This window comes from Mustela putorius, unplaced genomic scaffold, assembly GCF_011764305.1.
Source record: "Mustela putorius furo isolate JIRA1106 unplaced genomic scaffold, ASM1176430v1.1 tig00001094_pilon_pilon_pilon, whole genome shotgun sequence".
Lineage (NCBI taxonomy): Eukaryota > Metazoa > Chordata > Mammalia > Carnivora > Mustelidae > Mustela > Mustela putorius.
In genome coordinates this window covers 3,479,032-3,498,876 of record NW_025421566.1, presented here as the reverse complement: position 1 = coordinate 3,498,876, position 19,845 = coordinate 3,479,032, and the positions used below count along the sequence as shown (strand labels likewise).

At 60.1% G+C, this 19,845-nt stretch overlaps 1 protein-coding gene and 1 long non-coding RNA gene across 2 annotated transcripts; both read left to right on the top strand.

Annotated features, from left to right (window-relative positions):
- Nucleotides 1–3,347: 3,347 nt before the first annotated feature.
- LOC123393971 lies at nucleotides 3,348–4,532 on the top strand. Its single transcript, XR_006608776.1, has 3 exons — nucleotides 3,348–3,447; nucleotides 3,552–3,643; nucleotides 4,307–4,532. It is a non-coding gene; the product is annotated as an uncharacterized LOC123393971 (long non-coding RNA).
- Nucleotides 4,533–10,291: 5,759 nt separating this feature from the next.
- Nucleotides 10,292–13,969, top strand: LOC123393959 (testis-specific Y-encoded protein 8-like). The gene is made up of 6 exons (XM_045087316.1): nucleotides 10,292–10,975; nucleotides 12,340–12,417; nucleotides 12,579–12,690; nucleotides 12,893–13,041; nucleotides 13,147–13,238; nucleotides 13,881–13,969. The coding sequence occupies exons 1-5, from the start codon at nucleotides 10,292–10,294 to the stop codon at nucleotides 13,216–13,218; spliced, it is 1,095 nt and encodes a 364-aa protein (XP_044943251.1). The 3' UTR covers nucleotides 13,219–13,238; nucleotides 13,881–13,969.
- Nucleotides 13,970–19,845: the final 5,876 nt, after the last annotated feature.

Sequence of the window (19,845 nt, the reverse complement as noted above, 5' to 3'; positions counted from 1 at the left end):
AGGACACACTGACCCGTTCCTTTTAAAGGAGGCCCTCCCATGATGCAACCACAAGGCTGATGGCCTTGCCGTCACTCAGGAGGCCTTCCTGACCCCTCAGGCGGCATGTGTCCTATCCCGCCCACCACAGTACCCCCGTCCCCCTTGGCTCTTGGACTCTATGAGGTGTGGTTCGGACCGGAAGGACGTGGTGAGTACCAGAGAAAGGGCACATGTGCTGTCAGTGCTCACTGTCCGTCCGTCCCCTCCCCGGCTGGTACTCCACTCAGTGGCGGACACAGACTAAGGCAGAACTTGGAGCAGAGCTAGAGGAAAGACACAAGAGCCCTAGCAAGAAAGTCCGGTGATGAAGGAGAAAGCAAAGAGGAAAAGAGACACAGAGAAAAAGGGGAAAGGAGTCGGACAGAGGAAAGCACAGTGGGAGAGTTTGGCCACTGGCTTGGTCAGACAGTGTGCAGAGTTTCTCTTTGGATTAAAAGTCTGGCCCATTAGCATGCTTCCCAGTCTGATCGCGGACCTCCCCTGAAGCTGCTTTGCGGCTCTGTGGGCACCCAGGTGGCCAGGGTCCTTGGCTCTTTTTTCCGCTAATTTAATTCAGGGAAAGTATTTTGTGTGCGGTGTCCTTCTTTAAGGAAAGCCGGGTGGGAGGTGGTGGGCTCGGGAGGCAGATGGTCCCAGCACCCAGCACCTTGGTGGTAGGCTCCTATTCCCTCCACCACTGGGCAGGTCAAGGGGAAAACCACAGGACAGTGATGTGGCTCAGTTGGAGCACCAGCTGATGCCCCCAGGGCTTTTCTCCCATTCTGCTGAGAAGGTGCTCGGGAGGCGTTCGGGGCAGACACGGGATTCAGCTGCTGGATTTCAATTGCGGGTGACAGGCGAGGGGTCCTGGACGGACTGATGAGAAAGGGGCGAGTGGCCCTGTGATAACCTGGGCACTTGTGGGGAAGGCCTGAGATGTGTCTCCGAAAAAAACGAGAGGGGTTGAGAGGCGCGGAAGCCACCCCGGTGGCGGGCAAGGGCAGGCTTCCTGGCTGGCACTGGGGCCTGCCAGGGACAAGCCCCCTGCCCCATAGCTGGTTAGACCTCGGAGGAACCAGCGTTCTGCGCAGGGATCGGAGTCTGTATCCCTCCCGGGCCGCATGCGTGACTACCCGCGAGCACGCTGTGTCCGCTATCTCAGCCCCGGATGCACGGAGGCCCTGTGCACATGCGTGCCCCAGACCCGCGCACTCGGATAAGAGGCAGCTGCCCACCCTGGTTCCCAGGTGTCCGAGCTGAACCTGCGGGTGCCCCATTCATCGCCTGCCCTCCGCAGCTGCCCAGGCTCAGGGCCACGGCCACATGGAGAGGGAGTCGTGGTCCTGGGAAGGCGGGGCTGCCTCAGAATCCGGGACCACCTTGGTCCCAGACGGGGGCGGTGAGGAGGCGGCTGCCCTCAGGGAGACCGGCTCCCGCGGGCATGCGGAGGTGGTGGTCACGGCTGTGCATGAAGCTGAGGCCCAGCAGGGCCGAGAGGAGGCTGTGGGGGCCAGGAGTTGGTGCTGGTGGTGGAGGATATCGTGGCGGATGAGGAGGTGCCGGCGGTGGAAGACGAGGATGTGCTGGCGGTGGAAGACGAGGAGGTGGCGCACGCAGAGCGGGTGGAGAAGCGGAAGGAGATGTCGCAGGCAGAGCCGGTGGCCAGGCCCGACACAGCCTGGCCGCACTTGCCGCTCTGCAGGTGGTTCAGGAAGCGCTCCGCTCTGTGGATGTCCAAGCCACCAGGGCCTACTTGCGGCTCAAGCGCAGGATGAATCAGAAGCGGAGTGGTACCTGGCTTGAAGGAGGGCCATCATCCAGGGCATCCCTGGCTTCTGGGCACGCGCCGTATACTTCCTTCATCGCGCCGGCTGGGTTTTGGCTCCTGTGGACCACAGTGGGAGCAGGGCAGAAGGGAGCAGAGCCTGAGCCAGGGGCAGGAGTGCTGAGAAGAAGGGCCCCGCTCCCCCATCTAAGGGCCCCACCCCTCCAGGAGTGGGCACCTGCCAGCAGTAGTCCCCACTGCCAGCAGTGGGCGAAACCCCAGAGGAGTGGGCACAACCTTCTACTGCACAGCCTAGGTGCCGGGGTGTAGTAGAGGGTGGTCCCGGAGGACGAGGGTGCGGGCATGGGCGTTGGTGGGAAAGGCAGGGGCTGAGACCTGTGGAGTCCTCTCTGAGTAGACGCTCCGGGCCAGTGCTTTGTTGCTGTGCACCCCAAGGCCTTGGCTGTATGGAACCCGTTTCAACACTCTCGACTCCTAGTGATGCCCAGTCCCACATGGCTCAGAGCACATGTTGGAAGGAAAGGATTTGGGGGTAAATGGGGCAGATGGAGAGGCTGCCCGCATCATTCCGTGTCCTACAAACCGTGTATCGTTGAGAGTTCCCGGGAGACCTAAGGTTCTGTGGTGCGCTTGCACTCATTGAGAGTCAGTCAGCAGGCTGCCTGATTTCAGCGGGCCCTGGGACCCTGGACACGGTGCCTGGGTGCTACAAACTCTGTCTCCACAGGCCCTCCTGTAGCCGGCCGAGGCCCCTGGCCCAGGTGCTCCCAGACACGTTTCCTCGCTCCCTACCTCTCCCTCTCCATGTCCCCCACCCGCGCTCGCTCGCTTGCTCCCTCTCTCTCTCTCTCTCAACCCACCCAGCCCTCCGTCTACGTCTGTCGTCAGGGTTTGGGTGTCTCTGTCTCTCTGTCTCCTTCCTCCCGCCCTACCCCATTCCTCCCAGTGTGGCTGACTCTGCCAGGCCCTTGCTCAGGACCCTGGGTGTGCAGCCATGCTGCAAGCGAGCGGAGCAGCCTCCTTGTGGGCACAGAAGGTCCCTCAAGGGCCCAGGGCCTTGGGTGCGCACACAAGCAAACGGGGCCGTGAGGGGGACCGAGCCCATCCAGACATCCAGAGTGGTTACTGACTGCCTCCTGACCCAGCCGAGCACGGGCACAGTCCAGAGAGGACATAGGCATGGAGAGTGGGCGGACTCTTGGCCTTGCCCTCTTGGGCCCTGGAGCCTCAGCCCTGTTGATCCTCCAAGCCAGAACGACATGATCGTTAAGGAGTATCACCTTAGCATCAGCGGTAGGTGTGGGCTGGAGGTGCAGAGGAGCTGGCGGAGGGCTTCCCGGCATGAGGGCCCGGGGGTGGAAAGGGAGGAGTGTGGGGTCCTCGGGGCAGTGCAGGGATTTGGAACAGGAAGGGGGACAGGTCGTCATTTGAGAGTGAGAGCTGGCGTGGGTCCTAGGCCTCGGAAAGCCTCCCTTAAGTTTCCTCGTCCCGCAGGATATCGGGAGATTCATTGCACTCCAGTCCAGTAGTTCTGGGATTATGAACGTGGTGCTGCCAGCCGCAGGCGAGACCCCAGCGGCCTGAACTTCTTCAACTGGTTGTGTGACCCCAGCTGCCCAGGGTCCAACAGGATCGCCGGGGTGAGGCCCCTGCGCCATCGTCAGCAGCGCAGATGCTGGAGTCCCGACTGCTGGGGAATGGGGTCGGGGGCCCCGTGCTCAGCTCACCTTTTGTCCCCTACCAGATCATCATCGAGGACCTGTGGCCCAATCCCTTGCAGTACTACCCGAGGCAGGAAGGCGGCCTCTGGGAATGAGCTGAGAGGACGACCTGTCGGTGAGGAGCCAGGAGGGCTGTGTCCAGAGCCCTGTGGGCAGGGGTGCCAGGGGACAGTCAATTTAGTGGCGGGGAAACTGAGGCTCAGAGGAGCTTGGACCCATGGAGCAGGTGGCAGGGTGGGAAGTGAGCCTGCGGGAACTCAGAGCGCACACACAGGGCCGAGGATGGGTCTAGTCCGGCAGGTTCATGCCTGCCATGCTGTCCTTCGGAAAAACCCCTGGCCAATCCGGACAAGCAAGGCTCCCCCAGCCCATTTTCCTGAAGTGTCTCCCATGGCTGTCGGCCTCTCTCTCTCGGTCCTCCTGCCGCTCGTTCGGTTGGCGATGGCCTGCCTGTCTTTGGGAGTCGGGCTCCTTGTCCCAGCCCACTCTTGGACCACGACTCCCTGACGGCCATCCACATGCCTGAGCACCGCGTGTCCTCCCACATCGTTCACATGTCCTTGGGAATGGTCCCAGGCCATCCCAAGCAGGGTCACGGTGCCCTGGCTGTGGAGGAACTGGGATCCCATGAGTACAAGGCACGCTCACAACATCACGTTCACTATCCCTGGCATCATACATTTTCACAAATAGCTAAGACTTTTGTGTGTATTTTCATGTTTCTCTGTGTGTGTGTGTGTGTGTGTGTGTGTGTGTGTCTGTGTGTGTGTGTGTCAAGGCATGGCAGCTGTGTGGAAGTGGACATCACAGAGCATCCGCGTTGCACCACCAAGAAGAATCTGATGAGGCCTCCACCGTTGAGAGACCTGCATGGGCTCTTCTCCGTGGTGCTCATCCTGCACGGGACAGCAAAAGGGACAAGGATCAGCAGGGGCAGCGCTAGAGAGGATCCTGCCCCTAGCTGCAGGGTCAGGGAGAAGGGCCATAAACAAGTTACAAAGCACCTTGTGTCCATGTGTGGTTTTATATTGGGGGCACAGGAAATGGCAAGGAGGCAATAAGCCTGGTGGGACCCTCCAACCCCCCATCCTGTTGGATTCCATGGGTGGGGTGATGGAGAGAGCAAGGGGCCAGGGCACAGCCGTTCTTGGCCTGTGGACAGAACCCCACCCTTCCAAGCAGGATCTGGTAGAGGAAGGGAAGAGGCGGGGCTCTCTTGGGAAGTCTTGTTCTGTAGAGCGGGGCACACAGGAGGGGTAAGGTGCTCCCGAGTGGGGCCCTGGGGTCCCCTGGGCTCCTCGTACCACGGTATTCACATGGCTTGGAGAGCTTTTTCTGTTGCCCTTCAACCTGGAACTGTGCCCTGCATTGCTGAGTTGCAATGCCATGCAGCTTCTTGGTCAGCTCCAGCGCAAAACCAAGGGTCGTGGGAGGAGCAAAGATGAGGCGGTCGCTCACGGTCCCTCCCTGTGGGAACAGATCCTCCTGCAGTGCAGGGGACATTTCCACGGATGTGTGAGGGAATGCAGGTGTGCTCCATGGGATGGCGGACATCCTGAGTGTTTATGTGTGAGAGAGCCGCTGAGGGCAGGTCCGCGCCTGCACACGGACGTGTGTGTGTGTGTGTGTGTGTGTGTGTGTGTGTGTGTGTGTGAAGGGGCAATGGGGAATGGCCCTATGCCCTCGACCATGTGTATGCATTGTGTGCCTCCCCTCAGTAAACAACCTGTAGTGCATGTTTGTGTGTCTGTGTCTCTCTGGGGCCTCCTTTGTACAAGGGCTGGACAGCTATGGTGTGTGTTGTGGGTGTATGTTTCCATGCGCAGTTCTGTGTCCAGTGTTTGGGCTGAGGGTGCTTGAGTCCGTGACAGAGATAGGATGTGTGCTGGCAATGAGTGTGGGTTTGCATGGGCTTTTGTGCGCGTGCGTGCACGTGTGGGTGTGCTTGAGCGGTTGAGTGTGCATTTCTATGTCAGGGAGGTCGTGTGTTTTCCTCGCATGTGTCTGCATCCTCAGGGAGTGTGCGTTGGAGTATGTGTTTTAGACAGGTGAGAATGTCTGTGTGTCCAATTCTGTGGATGTTTATGGATTGCAGGGCACCAGGGGCAGACTTCTTTTTTGAGCAGGGTCAACAGTGTACGCCTATGCCGGAGACCTTGGATGTGTTGTCGTGTGTGCGTGTGCTTGCAAGCATAGCTGTGTGTGGGGGAGGGCAGGGATGCATGCCTGCGTGTGCTCCGTGTGTGTGTTTTGTGTATGAGCGTAGGGCTCGTTGTGATTGTATAAGTGTGTCAGTGTGTGTGTGTGTGTGTGTGTGTGTGTGTATGAGAGATTGAGAGAGTGGCTACGTGTGTGTTCTTTATGACACAGATGATGGGTTTTGTTTACATGCTTCTGTACCCTTAGGGCTATGAGCGTGTGTGCATGCGCCGATGTGTCACGTTTTTATGCCTGTGGGCTCGAGGCCATAGTGGTGGTGGGGTATGCATGTTAGTGTTTTTGGGCACACACGTGTACGATTTTTATGGTGAGGCCAAATGCGTATGCCTGTGCCAGAGTCCTTGTGGCAACTGGGTGTGTCCCGAGTGTTTTTGCAAGCGCCTATGTGTCTCCATGCAAGGGATGGTGTGCAGGCCTCAGATCCATATGCACGAGTGTGTATGTAGTGTGTACAGTGGGTTCACAAACTGCTCGCCTGCTGCGTGTGTGCGTGTGTGTGTGTGTGTGTGTGTGTGTGTGCAGGCTTGCGTACATGTGCGTTCTTTGAGGATGCAGAACAAGGGTTTTGCTTACATTCTTCCCTTTCCTCAAGGGTAAGTTTGTGTGAGTGTGCATGCTCCGATGTGCTGGGGTCAGTTGTGTATGCCTGTCTGCTAGAGGCTTTGGATGTGGTCTCTTGTGTGTGTGTGACTGCGAGTGTCCCAGGTCACACCTGGGAACGTCCTTTTGAGTTGGGACCAAATGTCTATGCCTGTGCCAGAGAGACGTTCTGTGAGAGCTCTATGGTGTGTGTGTGTGTGTGTGTGTGTGTGTGTGTGTGTGTGTGCTTACGAGCACCTCTGTGCCAGCATGCATGTCTGATGTACATGCCTGAGTTGCAGAGATACATGTGTGTATTTAGTGTGTTCGGTGTTTTTGCGTGAGCACGTGTTTATGTGTGTGTCTGTGTGTTTGAAAGGAGCCCGATGGGGTGTGTTTGTATTTTCACTCTGTGTGTGTGTGTGTGTGTGTGTGCGCGCGTATATGTGCAGCAGCCGTGTGTGTGTGTCCTTGTGTACATGTGCCATCTCCTTTCTTTGGTTTCAGGGGCCAGGTGTGGGAATGCAGAGCCCCCTTCTGAGTGCCTGAGTGCCCGTGTGTCCATGTGTGTGTGTGTCTGAATATCTGTCCCACCCAGGGAGGTTCACGCTGCTGAGATGCATATGAGGAAGCATCGCCCTTGACCAGAAAGCCGCCGTGAAAACTTCCCACGGAGCCTGGTGCCGGGGTGAAAGACAAGGTCGACTGAGGCCCCCGAGGAAAACCACTGAAATGTAGAAGACCGATGTCACCCGTGTTCCTGTATGTTCCTGTGTGGAGGCTCACGAATGAGCTCCTTCTCAGAAAGGAGCAGGTGGTGTGCCTGAGCTCCTGGTGTAAGGTTGGTGCTTACGATGCTGCCTTGGAATCCCCATTCCGAGGAAGGGATGGGCCCTCATGCTTGCCCAGAGGTCTAGGACACAGAAGCTCTGGGACGGCATCCCAGCGGGGGGAGGTCCTGCCCGTGCGGATGGTGGTGCTGGGCAGCGGGAGTTGATGAACAAAAGGCCAGCTATCAGGTCTCATGTCTTCCCTGGGGTAAAGACAGAGTTCAAGGCTAGGGAAGGATGAGCCAGCGCCAAACATGGCCAGTGTCTGGGTTTGGGGGATGGCGATGCCAGTCCTCCAGAGGGCTCCCTGGGGATGTCCTCAAGCACATCCACTGAACACAGCAGGGCTGGGCCTGTAGTTCATTTTCCCTTGGACCCCAGTGCCCGTGCTCGCTACCGGTCTGGCAAGGGGCCTGCCTCTTGCTGACACGGTCATCCTCTCTGGCACAGAAACAATGCTGTGGAGGCCAGGCCTGTGCCGTCACGTCTCTGATGTCGCATCCCTGCCTGGGCCCATATCAGCGCAGCTGGGCCTGCATAATGGCCTTTGGCCCTGGTGAGTCTCTGCTTTGCCACAGATGCGGGGCCGTTGGCCCGACTTGGGTTTTGTATGAATTTCTCTCGCGGAGAGACAATCTGCCTGGGCCCTGGGCCCCGTCTTCTTCAACGTGGAGTGAGATGAGGCCGGGGCTGTCTCAGTAGTCTTCGAGGAGTCCTTGGCTACCAGCGCCGTAAGCCATGTGTTGACGCATCCTTGGGAACAGAGGAACAGCCCCGCTCTTACTGCCGGCCAGCGAGGGGGAGGGATCTCCGGGGCCACGCCTAGGTCCTCAGGTCACTCATCACTCTCACTCGTCCCACTTTCAAATGCTCTGTGGTTACGGGACGAAAAGGTCAGTCTCTCGCACGGGGCGTAGGCAGGGGCAGCTTTTTAAAGGCTGCCCGTTGTGCCGTCGTCTACATCATCCTAGATGGCTGTGAAGACTCCTTACTGACCGGGGCCGCCTGGCGCCCACGATTGCTAGACCCGGTTCCTGTGTAAGCCCCTGTCTGTTTCCACCCTCTCCGCCGCCGCCGTGACTTCGTGACTTCCTCTTTGGCTGTCTGACCGGTGTTTTCAGGGAACACGATTGCTGACCTCTTTGACACCACTGGATGGAGCTCTGCTCAGCGGACCCTTGGCTTCCGCAATCGGGTGTGTGTTGGGGGGGGTCCCTTCTGCATAGGCGGTATGTGTTTCGGGCCAGTACGCCTTGCACCCTCTGTACGACCAAAGCCTCCCTCTGTGCCTCCGGCCTTCCTCGCTCCGTCGCTGTGTCTCCCTCCCCACACCTGCACACTCGTGTCCGTCCTCAACTCTGTCCGTCCTTCCCATCGCCCCCCTCACTCCCCAGCTCTTCTTCTCCCCCTGGGCTATGGTGCCTCTCCTCCCAGGCTCCCTGTCTCCCCCCTCTGTCTGTCACCACGGCAGCCTCCCCCATCTGCAAGGCTGTGCTGTTTCGAGGGCACTTCTGCCTCAGGACCCTCAGGACCCTCCTCTAGGTCAGTTTGGATTGCACCAGTCACGCCAACGCCGGGACCTTTTCAGGGACAGTCTCAGATAATTTGCCTGCTCGCCACAGGCGGCCATGCCTTTTTCTCACTGCAGGCGTCCCTCTCTGCACTGACAGCTAACGTGGGCAACGGAGACACTTGGGCCCACCAAGCAGCCTGCCCTTCATCTCCAGGAAGCTCCTCCTGCTTCTTTCGGCTCCAAAACCCCCAGGACACACCCACCCATCCTTGGTATGTGAGGCCCTCCCATGAGGCAAGCGCAAGGCTGGCAGCCTTGCCATGCCCCGCGGGGACTTCCTCACACCTCTGGTGGCCGGCGTCCTATGTGGCCCATGATCCCCCCCTGGAGTGCACCTGCATGAGGGGTGGTTCGGACCCGAAGGACCTGCTGAGAAAGGACACCTGTGCTGTCAATGCGCACCTGGTTGGTGCGCCATCCCCTCCCGGGCTGGTACTCCACTCAGCGAGGGACCCAGACAAAGGGAGCACTCGGAGCAAAGTTGCAAGGAAGACCCCGAGAGCCCTTGCATGAAGGTCTGGCGGCGACGGAAGAGAACGCAAAGAGGAAAGGAGACACAGACGGGAGAGGGAAAGAGGTCGGGCAGAGGAAAGTCCAGCGGGAGAGCGGTTTTAGCAGCGGCGGGCTCCCAGAAAGATGCAGTTGGTCCTCGGACTTAAAGTCTGGCTCGTCAGCATGCCTCCCAGTGCCACTGGGGGAGCTGGCTGAGGCCGGCTTAGAAGCTCTGTGTGCACCCCCTGGTGGCCAGGGACTGTGGCTCATGGCTACGTAATTTCAGGGCAAGGACATTGTGAGCAGATTCCTTCTCTGAAGGACAGCTGGGTGGAGCGGGGTGGTGCTGGGGTGTGGAGGGGGGTGGCCCCTGCACGCAGCAGCTTGGTGGTAGGCTCCTGGCTCCGTCCACCACTGGGTTGTTCCAGGGCAAAAGCCCGACAACACTGACGCGGCTCCGTTGGAGCACCAGCCGATGCCCCCAGGGCTTTCCTCGGGTTCCACTAAGAAGGAGCGTGGGAGGCTTTCGGGCTGCGGGGAGACACAGGATTCAGCCGTTGGATTTCAACTGCTAGCGAGAGGAGAGGGGTCCCAGAGGAACGATGTGAAAGGGAAGAGCGGGACTGTGACACGAGGGCACCGGCGGGAAGGCCTGCGAGGTGTCTGTGCAGAAACGTTAGGGGTTGGGAGGCGCGGAGGGCACCGCGGGGGAGCGTCCCGGGCGGCCTTCCTGGCTAGCTCTGGCGCCTACAAGGGCCCCAGGAGGGTGGTGGCCACGCCCACGGGCCTATCCCGGGCGAGACCCCGGAGCACCCCCATCCTCTTGGGGCTCGGAGTCTCTGTCGCTCCCAGGACGCATGCGTGGCTCCTCCCGGCCCGCCCCGCCGCGCGCCGCTTGGCGGCGGCACCCTCCGCCCCGGGTCCCTGTGCGCATGCGTGCCCCAGGCCCGCGCACTCAGACAGGCGGCGCTGCTGCCCCCGCCGCCGACGCCGGGCGCGGACCAGAACCTGCGGTTCCCGCGTCCATCGCCTGCCCTCCGCAGCTGCCTGGGTTGAGGGGCACGGCCACATGGAGAGGGAGTCGAGGTCCGGGGAAGGCGGAGCTGCCCCAGAATCCGGGACCACCTTGGTCCCAGACGGGGGCGGTGAGGAGGCGGCTGCCCTCAGGGAGACCGGCTCCTGTGGGCACGCAGGGGCGCTTCTGGCCCTGGAGGCTGCCGGTTTGGTGGCCGCGGCTGTGCGGGTAGCTGAGGCCCCGCGTGGCCCAGAGGACGCCGGCGCTGGGCAGGTGTTGGTGCTTGTGGTGCAGGATATCGTGGGGGAGGTGGAGGTGGTGGCGGTGGAAGACGAGGAGGTGCTGGCGGTGGAAGACGAGGAGGTGGTGGCGGTGGAAGACGAGGAGGTGGCGGTGGTGCTGGCGGTGGAAGACGAGGAGGTGGTGGCGGTGGAAGACGAGGAGGTGGTGGCGGTGGAAGACGAGGTGGTGGTGGCGGTGGAAGACGAGGAGGTGGCAGAAGCAGAGCAGGTCGAGGAGCCGAAGGAGCTGTCGCAGGCAGAGCCGGTGCCGCGGCCCGACACAACCGGGGCCGCCCTTGCCGCGCTGCAGGTGGTTCAGGAAGCGCTCCGCTCTGTGGATGTCCAAGCCACCAGGGCCTACCTGCGGCTCAAGCGCAGGATGAATCAGAAGCGGAGTGGTCACCTGGCTCGAAGGAGGGCCATCATCCAGGGCATCCCTGGCTTCTGGGCACGCGCCGTATCCTTCCTTCATCGCGCCGGCTGCGTTTTGGCCCCTGGGGAGGACAGTGGGAGCAGGGCAGCAGGGAGCAGTGCCTGAGCCTGAGCCAGGGGCTAGAGAAGTGCGAAGCTGGGCCGGGCTCCCCCAACCATGGCCCCCACCCTTCCAGCAATGGGCACCTGCCAGCAGTAGGCCGCTGGGCACGCAGGGAGCGCAAAGCCCCGATCCCTGGGCCTACCCTTCTACTGCACTGCCTAGGGGGCCGGGGTCCAGCAGTGGGTGGTCCGGGAGGAGGTGGGTGCGGGGAGTACGCATTGGCGTCGGGAAAGGCAGAGCCTGAGACTGTGGAGTCCTCTGTGAGTGGAAGCTCCGGGCCAGTGCTTTGGGGCTGCAGCACACCCCCACACGCCTCTGCGGTCCCGGAACCCGTGTCAACACTCTGGACTCCTAGTGAAGCCCAGCCCACTTGGCTCAGAGCACAGGTTGGAAGGAAAGGATTTGGGGGTAAATGGGGCAGATGGAGAGGCTGCCCGCCTCATTCCGTGTCCTTCAAACCGTGTATCGTTGCCGAGTTATAGTCAGTCAGCAGGCTGCCTGATTTCAGCGGGCCCCGGGACCCTGGACACGGTGCCCCGGGTGCTACCAACTCTGTCTCCACAGGCCCTCCTGAAGCCGGCCGAGGCCCCTGGCCCAGGTGCTCCCAGACACGTTTCCTCCCTCCCTGCCTCTCCCTCTCCATGTCCCCCACCCGCGCTTGCGCTCTCTCTCTCTCTCTCTCTCTCTCTCTATCTCTCTCAACACTCCCAGCCCTACGTCTACGTCTGTCGACCGGGTTTGGGTGTCTCTGTCTCTCTGTCTCCTTCCTCCCGCCCTACCCCTTTCCTCCCTGTGTGGCTGACTCTGCCAGGCCCTTGCTCAGGACGCTGGGTGTGCAGCCATGCTGCCAGCGAGCGGAGCAGCCTCCTTGTGGGCACAGAAGGTCCCTCAAGGGCCCAGGGCCTCAGATGAGCACACACGCAAACGGGGCCTTGAGGGGGACCGAGCCCATCCAGACATCCAGAGTGGTGACAGACTGCCTCCTGGCCCCGCTGAGCACGGGCACAGGCCAGAGAGGACATAGGCAGGGAGAGCGGGCGGGGGGCTCTTGGCCTTGCCCTCTTGGGCCCCGGGAGCCTCAGCCCTGTGGATCCTCCAAGCCCTGCGATGCCCCAGGGCAGAGCATGGGTGACAAAAGGGCAAGCGCTGGGGAGGTTGGGAGGGGCCAGTGCCTGCTGTTTCTGCACAGGCCGCCTTCCGTCCCTGTCTCTCAGTGGGGAAGGGCCGGGGCGTTCCTGGTTCTCTTCCCGGCGCCCTTGACGTGGAGGCTCCTTGACCCAAGGCAGATCCTGAATCACCCCCAGTTATCAGCTGTGATAGGTGACCAGGACACAGACATGCTCAGCTACATGACCAATTTAGAGGTTAGCCCTGGAGCCTGAGGCCAGCGGTGGTGCCTTGGGAGTGGGGGTTGAGCTGGAGTGGGTGCGTTTGAGTTGCTGAGAGTTGCGGTCAGTCAGTCACGCAGAACACCTAGGGTCAACGACCCCTCCCCCTCCCCCTCTCTCTTGCTTTCCTGCGGCAGGTGGAGGAACTGGGTCGTCCCAAGTACCGCTGCAGGTTGATGTTTTACTTTGGGAGCAACCCCTACTTCCAGAACGACGTGATCGTTAAGGAGTATCACCTTAGCATCGGCGGTAGGTGTGGGCTTGAGGTGCAGAGGAGCTGGCGGAGGGCTTCCCGGCATGAGGGCCCGGGGGTGGGAAAGGGAGGAGTGTGGGGTCCTCGGGGCAGTGCAGGGATTTGGCACAGGAAGGGGGACAGGTCGTCGGTTGAGAGTGAGAGCTGGCGTGGGTCCTAGGCCTCGGAGAGCCTCCCTTAAGTTTCCTCGTCCCGCAGGATATCGGGAGACTCGTTGCACTCCAGTCCGGTGGTTCTGGGATTATGAACGTGGTGCTGCTGCCAGCCGCAGGCGAGACCCCAGCGGCCTGAACTTCTTCAACTGGTTGTGTGACCCCAGCTGCCCAGGGTCCAACAGGATCGCCGGGGTGAGGCCCCTGCGCCTTCGTCAGCAGCGCAGATGCTGGAGTCCCGACTGCTGGGGAATGGGGTCGGGGGCCCCCGTGCTCAGCTCACCTTTTGTCCCCTACCAGATCATCATCGAGGACCTGTGGCCCAATCCCTTGCAGTACTACCCGAGGCAGGAAGGCGGCCTCTGGGAATGAGCTGAGAGGACGACCTGTCGGTGAGGAGCCAGGAGGGCTGGGTCCAGAGCCCTGTGGGCAGGGGTGCCAGGGGACAGTCAATTTAGTGGCGGGGAAACTGAGGCTCAGAGGAGCTTGGACCCATGGAGCAGGTGGCAGGGTGGGAAGTGAGCCTGCGGGAACTCAGAGCGCACACACAGGGCCGAGGATGGGTCTAGTCCGGCAGGTTCATGCCTGCCATGCTGTCCTTCGGAAAACCCCTGGCCAATCCGGACAAGCAAGGCTCCCCCAGCCCATTTTCCTGAAGTGTCTCCCATGGCTGTCGGCCTCTCTCTCGGTCCTCCTGCCGCTCGTTCGGTTGGCGATGGCCTGCCTGTCTTTGGGAGTCGGGCTCCTTGTCCCAGCCCACTCTTGGACCACGACTCCCTGACGGCCATCCACATGCCTGAGCCCCGCGTGTCCTCCCACATCGTTCACATGTCCTTGGGAATGGTCCCAGGCCATCCCAAGCAGGGTCACGGTGCCCTGGCTGTGGAGGAACTGGGATCCCATGATTACAAGGCACGCTCACAACATCACGTTCAGTATCCCTGGCATCATACATTTTCACAAATAGCTAAGACTTTTGTGTGTATTTTCATGTTTCTCTGTGTGTGTGTGTGTGTCTGTGTGTGTGTGTCAAGGCATGGCAGCTGTGTGGAAGTGGACATCACAGAGCATCCGCGTTGCACCACCAAGAAGAATCTGATGAGGCCTCCACCGTTGAGAGACCTGCATGGGCTCTTCTCCGTGGTGCTCAGCCTGCATGGGACAGCAAAAGGGACAAGGATCAGCAGGGGCAGCGCTAGAGAGGATCCTGCCCCTAGCTGCAGGGTCAGGGAGAAGGGCCATAAACAAGTTACAAAGCACCTTGTGTCCATGTGTGGTTTTATATTGGGGGCACAGGAAATGGCAAGGAGGCAATAAGCCTGGTGGGACCCTCCAACCCCCATCCTGTTGGATTCCATGGGTGGGGTGATGGAGAGCAAGGGGCCAGGGCACAGCCGTTCTTGGCCTGTGGACAGAACCCCACCCTTCCAAGCAGGATCTGGCAGAGGAAGGGAAGAGGCGGGTCTCTCTTGGGAAGTCTTGTTCTGTAGAGCGGGGCGCACAGGAGGGGTAAGGTGCTCCCGAGTGGGGCCCTGGGGTCCCCTGGGCTCCTCGTACCACCGTATTCACATGGCTTGGAGAGCTTTTTATGTTGCCCTTCAACCTGGAACTGTGCCCTGCATTGCTGAGTTGCAATGCCATGCAGCTTCTTGGTCAGCTCCAGCGCAAAACCAAGGGTCGTGGGAGGAACAAAGATGAGGCTGTCGCTCACGGTCCCTCCCTGTGGCAACAGATCCTCCTGCAGTGCAGGGGACAGTTCCACGGATGTGTGAGGCAACGCAGGTGTGCTCCATGGGATGGCAGACATCCTGAGTGTTTATGTGTGAGGGAGCCGCTGAGGGCAGGTCCGCGCCTTCACACGGACGTGTGTGTGTGTGTGTGTGTGTGTGTGTGTGTGTGTGTGAAGGTGCAATGTGGAATGGCCCTATGCCCTCGACCATGTGTATGCATTGTGTGCCTCTCCTCAGTAAACAACCTGTAGTGCTTGTGTGTGTGTCTGTGTCTCTCTGGGGCCTGCTTTGTACAAGGGCTGGACAGCTATGGTGTGTGTTGTGGGAAACTGTGTATGTTTCCATGCGCAGTTCTGTGTCCAGTGTTTGGGCTGAGGGTGCTTGAGTCCGTGACAGAGATAGGATGTGTGCTGGCAATGAGTGTGGGTTTGCATGGGCTTTTGTGCGTGTGCGTGCACGAGTGGGTGTGCTTGAGCGGTTGAGTGTGCATTTCTATGTCAGGGAGGTCGTGTGTTTTCCTCGCATATGTCTGCATCCTCAGGGAGTGTGCGTTGGAGTATGTGTTTTAGACAGGTGAGAATGTCTGTGTGTCCAATTCTGTGGATGTTTATGGATTGCAGGGCACCAGGGGCAGACTTCTTTTTTGAGCAGGGTCAACAGTGTTCGCCTATGCCGGAGACCTTGGATGTGTTGTCGTGTGTGCGTGTGCTTGCAAGCATAGCTGTGTGTGGGGGAGGGCAGGGATGCATGCCTGCGTGTGCTCCGTGTGTGTGTTTTGTGTATGAGCGTAGAGCTCGTTGTGATTGTATAAGTGTGTCAGTGTGTGTGTGTGTGTGTGTGTGTGTATGAATGATTGAGAGAGTGGCTACGTGTGTGTTCTTTATGACACAGATGATGGGTTTTGTTTACATGCTTCTGTACCCTTAGGGCTATGAGCGTGTGTGCATGCGCCGATGTGTCACGTTTTTATGCCTGTGGGCTCGAGGCCATAGTGGTGGTGGGGTATGCATGTTAGTGTTTTTGGGCACACACGTGTACGATTTTTATGGTGAGGCCAAATGCGTATGCCTGTGCCAGAGTCCTTGTGGCAACTGGGTGTGTCCCGAGTCCCGAGTGTTTTTGCAAGCGCTTATGTGTCTCCATGCAAGGGATGGTGTGCAGGCCTCAGATCCATATGCACGAGTGTGTATGTAGTGTGTACAGTGGGTTCACAAACTGCTCGCCTGCTGCGTGTGTGCGTGTGTGTGTGTGTGTGTGTGTGTGTGTGCAGGCTTGCGTACATGTGCGTTCTTTGAGGATGCAGAACAAGGGTTTTGCTTACATTCTTCCCTTTCCTCAAGGGTAAGTTTGTGTGAGTGTGCATGCTCCGATGTGCTGGGGTCAGTTGTGTATGCCTGTCTGCTAGAGGCTTTGGATGTGGTCTCTTGTGTGTGTGTGACTGCGAGTGTCCCAGGTCACACCTGGGAACGTCCTTTTGAGTTGGGACCAAATGTCTATGCCTGTGCCAGAGACGTTCTGTGAGAGCTCTATGGTGTGTGTGTGTGTGTGTGTGTGTGTGTGTGTGTGCTTACGAGCACCTCTGTGCCAGCATGCATGTCTGATGTACATGCCTGAGTTGCAGAGATACATGTGTGTATTTAGTGTGTTCGGTGTTTTTGCGTGAGCACGTGTTTATGTGTGTGTCTGTGTGTTTGAAAGGAGCCCGATGGGGTGTGTTTGTATTTTCACTCTGTGTGTGTGTGTGTGTGTGTGTGCGCGCGTATATGTGCAGCCGTGTGTGTGTCCTTGTGTACATGTGCCATCTCCTTTCTTTGGTTTCAGGGGCCAGGTGTGGGAATGCAGAGCCCCCTTCTGAGTGCCTGAGTGCCCGTGTGTCCATGTGTGTGTGTGTGTCTGAATATCTGTCCCACCCAGGGAGGTTCACGCTGCTGAGATGCATATGAGGAAGCATCGCCCTTGACCAGAAGCCGTGAAAACTTCCCACGGAGCCTGGTGCCGGGGTGAAAGACAAGGTCGACTGAGGCCCCCGAGGAAAACCACTGAAATGTAGAAGACCGATGTCACCCGTGTTCCTGTATGTTCCTGTGTGGAGGCTCACGAATGAGCTCCTTCTCAGAAAGGAGCAGGTGGTGTGCCTGAGCTCCTGGTGTAAGGTTGGTGCTTACGATGCTGCCTTGGAATCCCCATTCCGAGGAAGGGATGGGCCCTCATGCTTGCCCAGAGGTCTAGGACACAGAAGCTCTGGGACGGCATCCCAGCGGGGGGAGGTCCTGCCCGTGCGGATGGTGGTGCTGGGCAGCGGGAGTTGATGAACAAAAGGCCAGCTATCAGGTCTCATGTCTTCCCTGGGGTAAAGACAGAGTTCAAGGCTAGGGAAGGATGAGCCAGCGCCAAACATGGCCAGTGTCTGGGTTTGGGGGATGGCGATGCCAGTCCTCCAGAGGGCTCCCTGGGGATGTCCTCAAGCACATCCACTGAACACAGCAGGGCTGGGCCTGTAGTTCATTTTCCCTTGGACCCCAGTGCCCGTGCTCACTACCGGTCTGGCAAGGGGCCTGCCTCTTGCTGACACGGTCATCCTCTCTGGCACAGAAACAATGCTGTGGAGGCCAGGCCTGTGCCGTCACGTCTCTGATGTCGCATCCCTGCCTGGGCCCATATCAGCGCAGCTGGGCCTGCATAATGGCCTTTGGCCCTGGTGAGTCTCTGCTTTGCCACAGATGCGGGGCCGTTGGCCCGACTTGGGTTTGTATGAATTTCTCTCGCGGAGACAATCTGCCTGGGCCCTGGGCCCCGTCTTCTTCAACGTGGAGTGAGATGAGGCCGGGGCTGTCTCAGTAGTCTTCGAGGAGTCCTTGGCTACCAGCGCCGTAAGCCATGTGTTGACGCATCCTTGGGAACAGAGGAACAGCCCCGCTCTTACTGCCGGCCAGCGAGGGGGAGGGATCTCCGGGGCCACGCCTAGGTCCTCAGGTCACTCATCACTCTCACTCGTCCCACTTTCAAATGCTCTGTGGTTACGGGACGAAAAGGTCAGTCTCTCGCACGGGGCGTAGGCAGGGGCAGCTTTTTAAAGGCTGCCCGTTGTGCCGTCGTCTACATCATCCTAGATGGCTGTGAAGACTCCTTACTGACCGGGGCCGCCTGGCGCCCACGATTGCTAGACCCGGTTCCTGTGTAAGCCCCTGTCTGTTTCCACCCTCTCCGCCGCCGCCGTGACTTCGTGACTTCCTCTTTGGCTGTCTGACCGGTGTTTTCAGGGAACACGATTGCTGACCTCTTTGACACCACTGGATGGAGCTCTGCTCAGCGGACCCTTGGCTTCCGCAATCGGGTGTGTGTTGGGGGGGGTCCCTTCTGCATAGGCGGTATGTGTTTCGGGCCAGTACGCCTTGCACCCTCTGTACGACCAAAGCCTCCCTCTGTGCCTCCGGCCTTCCTCGCTCCGTCGCTGTGTCTCCCTCCCCACACCTGCACACTCGTGTCCGTCCTCAACTCTGTCCGTCCTTCCCATCGCCCCCCTCACTCCCCAGCTCTTCTTCTCCCCCTGGGCTATGGTGCCTCTCCTCCCAGGCTCCCTGTCTCCCCCCTCTGTCTGTCACCACGGCAGCCTCCCCCATCTGCAAGGCTGTGCTGTTTCGAGGGCACTTCTGCCTCAGGACCCTCAGGACCCTCCTCTAGGTCAGTTTGGATTGCACCAGTCACGCCAACGCCGGGACCTTTTCAGGGACAGTCTCAGATAATTTGCCTGCTCGCCACAGGCGGCCATGCCTTTTTCTCACTGCAGGCGTCCCTCTCTGCACTGACAGCTAACGTGGGCAACGGAGACACTTGGGCCCACCAAGCAGCCTGCCCTTCATCTCCAGGAAGCTCCTCCTGCTTCTTTCGGCTCCAAAACCCCCAGGACACACCCACCCCCATCCTTGGTATGTGAGGCCCTCCCATGAGGCAAGCGCAAGGCTGGCAGCCTTGCCATGCCCCGCGGGGACTTCCTCACACCTCTGGTGGCCGGCGTCCTATGTGGCCCATGATCCCCCCCTGGAGTGCACCTGCATGAGGGGTGGTTCGGACCCGAAGGACCTGCTGAGAAAGGACACCTGTGCTGTCAATGCGCACCTGGTTGGTGCGCCATCCCCTCCCGGGCTGGTACTCCACTCAGCGAGGGACCCAGACAAAGGGAGCACTCGGAGCAAAGTTGCAAGGAAGACCCCGAGAGCCCTTGCATGAAGGTCTGGCGGCGACGGAAGAGAACGCAAAGAGGAAAGGAGACACAGACGGGAGAGGGAAAGAGGTCGGGCAGAGGAAAGTCCAGCGGGAGCGGGTTTTAGCAGCGGCGGGCTCCCAGAAAGATGCAGTTGGTCCTCGGACTTAAAGTCTGGCTCGTCAGCATGCCTCCCAGTGCCACTGGGGGAGCTGGCTGAGGCCGGCTTAGAAGCTCTGTGTGCACCCTGGTGGCCAGGGACTGTGGCTCATGGCTACGTAATTTCAGGGCAAGGACATTGTGAGCAGATTCCTTCTCTGAAGGACAGCTGGGTGGAGCGGGGTGGTGCTGGGGTGTGGAGGGGGGTGGCCCCTGCACGCAGCAGCTTGGTGGTAGGCTCCTGGCTCCGTCCACCACTGGGTTGTTCCAGGGCAAAAGCCCGACAACACTGACGCGGCTCCGTTGGAGCACCAGCCGATGCCCCCAGGGCTTTCCTCGGGTTCCACTAAGAAGGAGCGTGGGAGGCTTTCGGGCTGCGGGGAGACACAGGATTCAGCCGTTGGATTTCAACTGCTAGCGAGAGGAGAGGGGTCCCAGAGGAACGATGTGAAAGGGAAGAGCGGGACTGTGACACGAGGGCACCGGCGGGAAGGCCTGCGAGGTGTCTGTGCAGAAACGTTAGGGGTTGGGAGGCGCGCGGAGGGCACCGCGGGGGAGCGTCCCGGGCGGCCTTCCTGGCTAGCTCTGGCGCCTACAAGGGCCCAGGAGGGTGGTGGCCACGCCCACGGGCCTATCCCGGGCGAGACCCCGGAGCACCCCCATCCTCTTGGGGCTCGGAGTCTCTGTCGCTCCCAGGACGCATGCGTGGCTCCTCCCGGCCCGCCCCGCCGCGCGCCGCTTGGCGGCGGCACCCTCCGCCCCGGGTCCCTGTGCGCATGCGTGCCCCAGGCCCGCGCACTCAGACAGGCGGCTGCTGCCCGCCGCCGACGCCGGGCGCGGACCAGAACCTGCGGTTCCCGCGTCCATCGCCTGCCCTCCGCAGCTGCCTGGGTTGAGGGGCACGGCCAC

Coding starts and splice junctions, on each gene's coding strand:
- LOC123393959 (XM_045087316.1), top strand. CDS start 10,292: ATGGAGAGGGAGTCGAGGTCCGGGGAAGGCGGAGCTGCCCCAGAATCC. Junction 12,418..12,578: donor GCTACATGACCAATTTAGAG/GTTAGCCCTGGA, acceptor TTCCTGCGGCAG/GTGGAGGAACTGGGTCGTCC. Junction 13,042..13,146: donor GGTCCAACAGGATCGCCGGG/GTGAGGCCCCTG, acceptor GTCCCCTACCAG/ATCATCATCGAGGACCTGTG.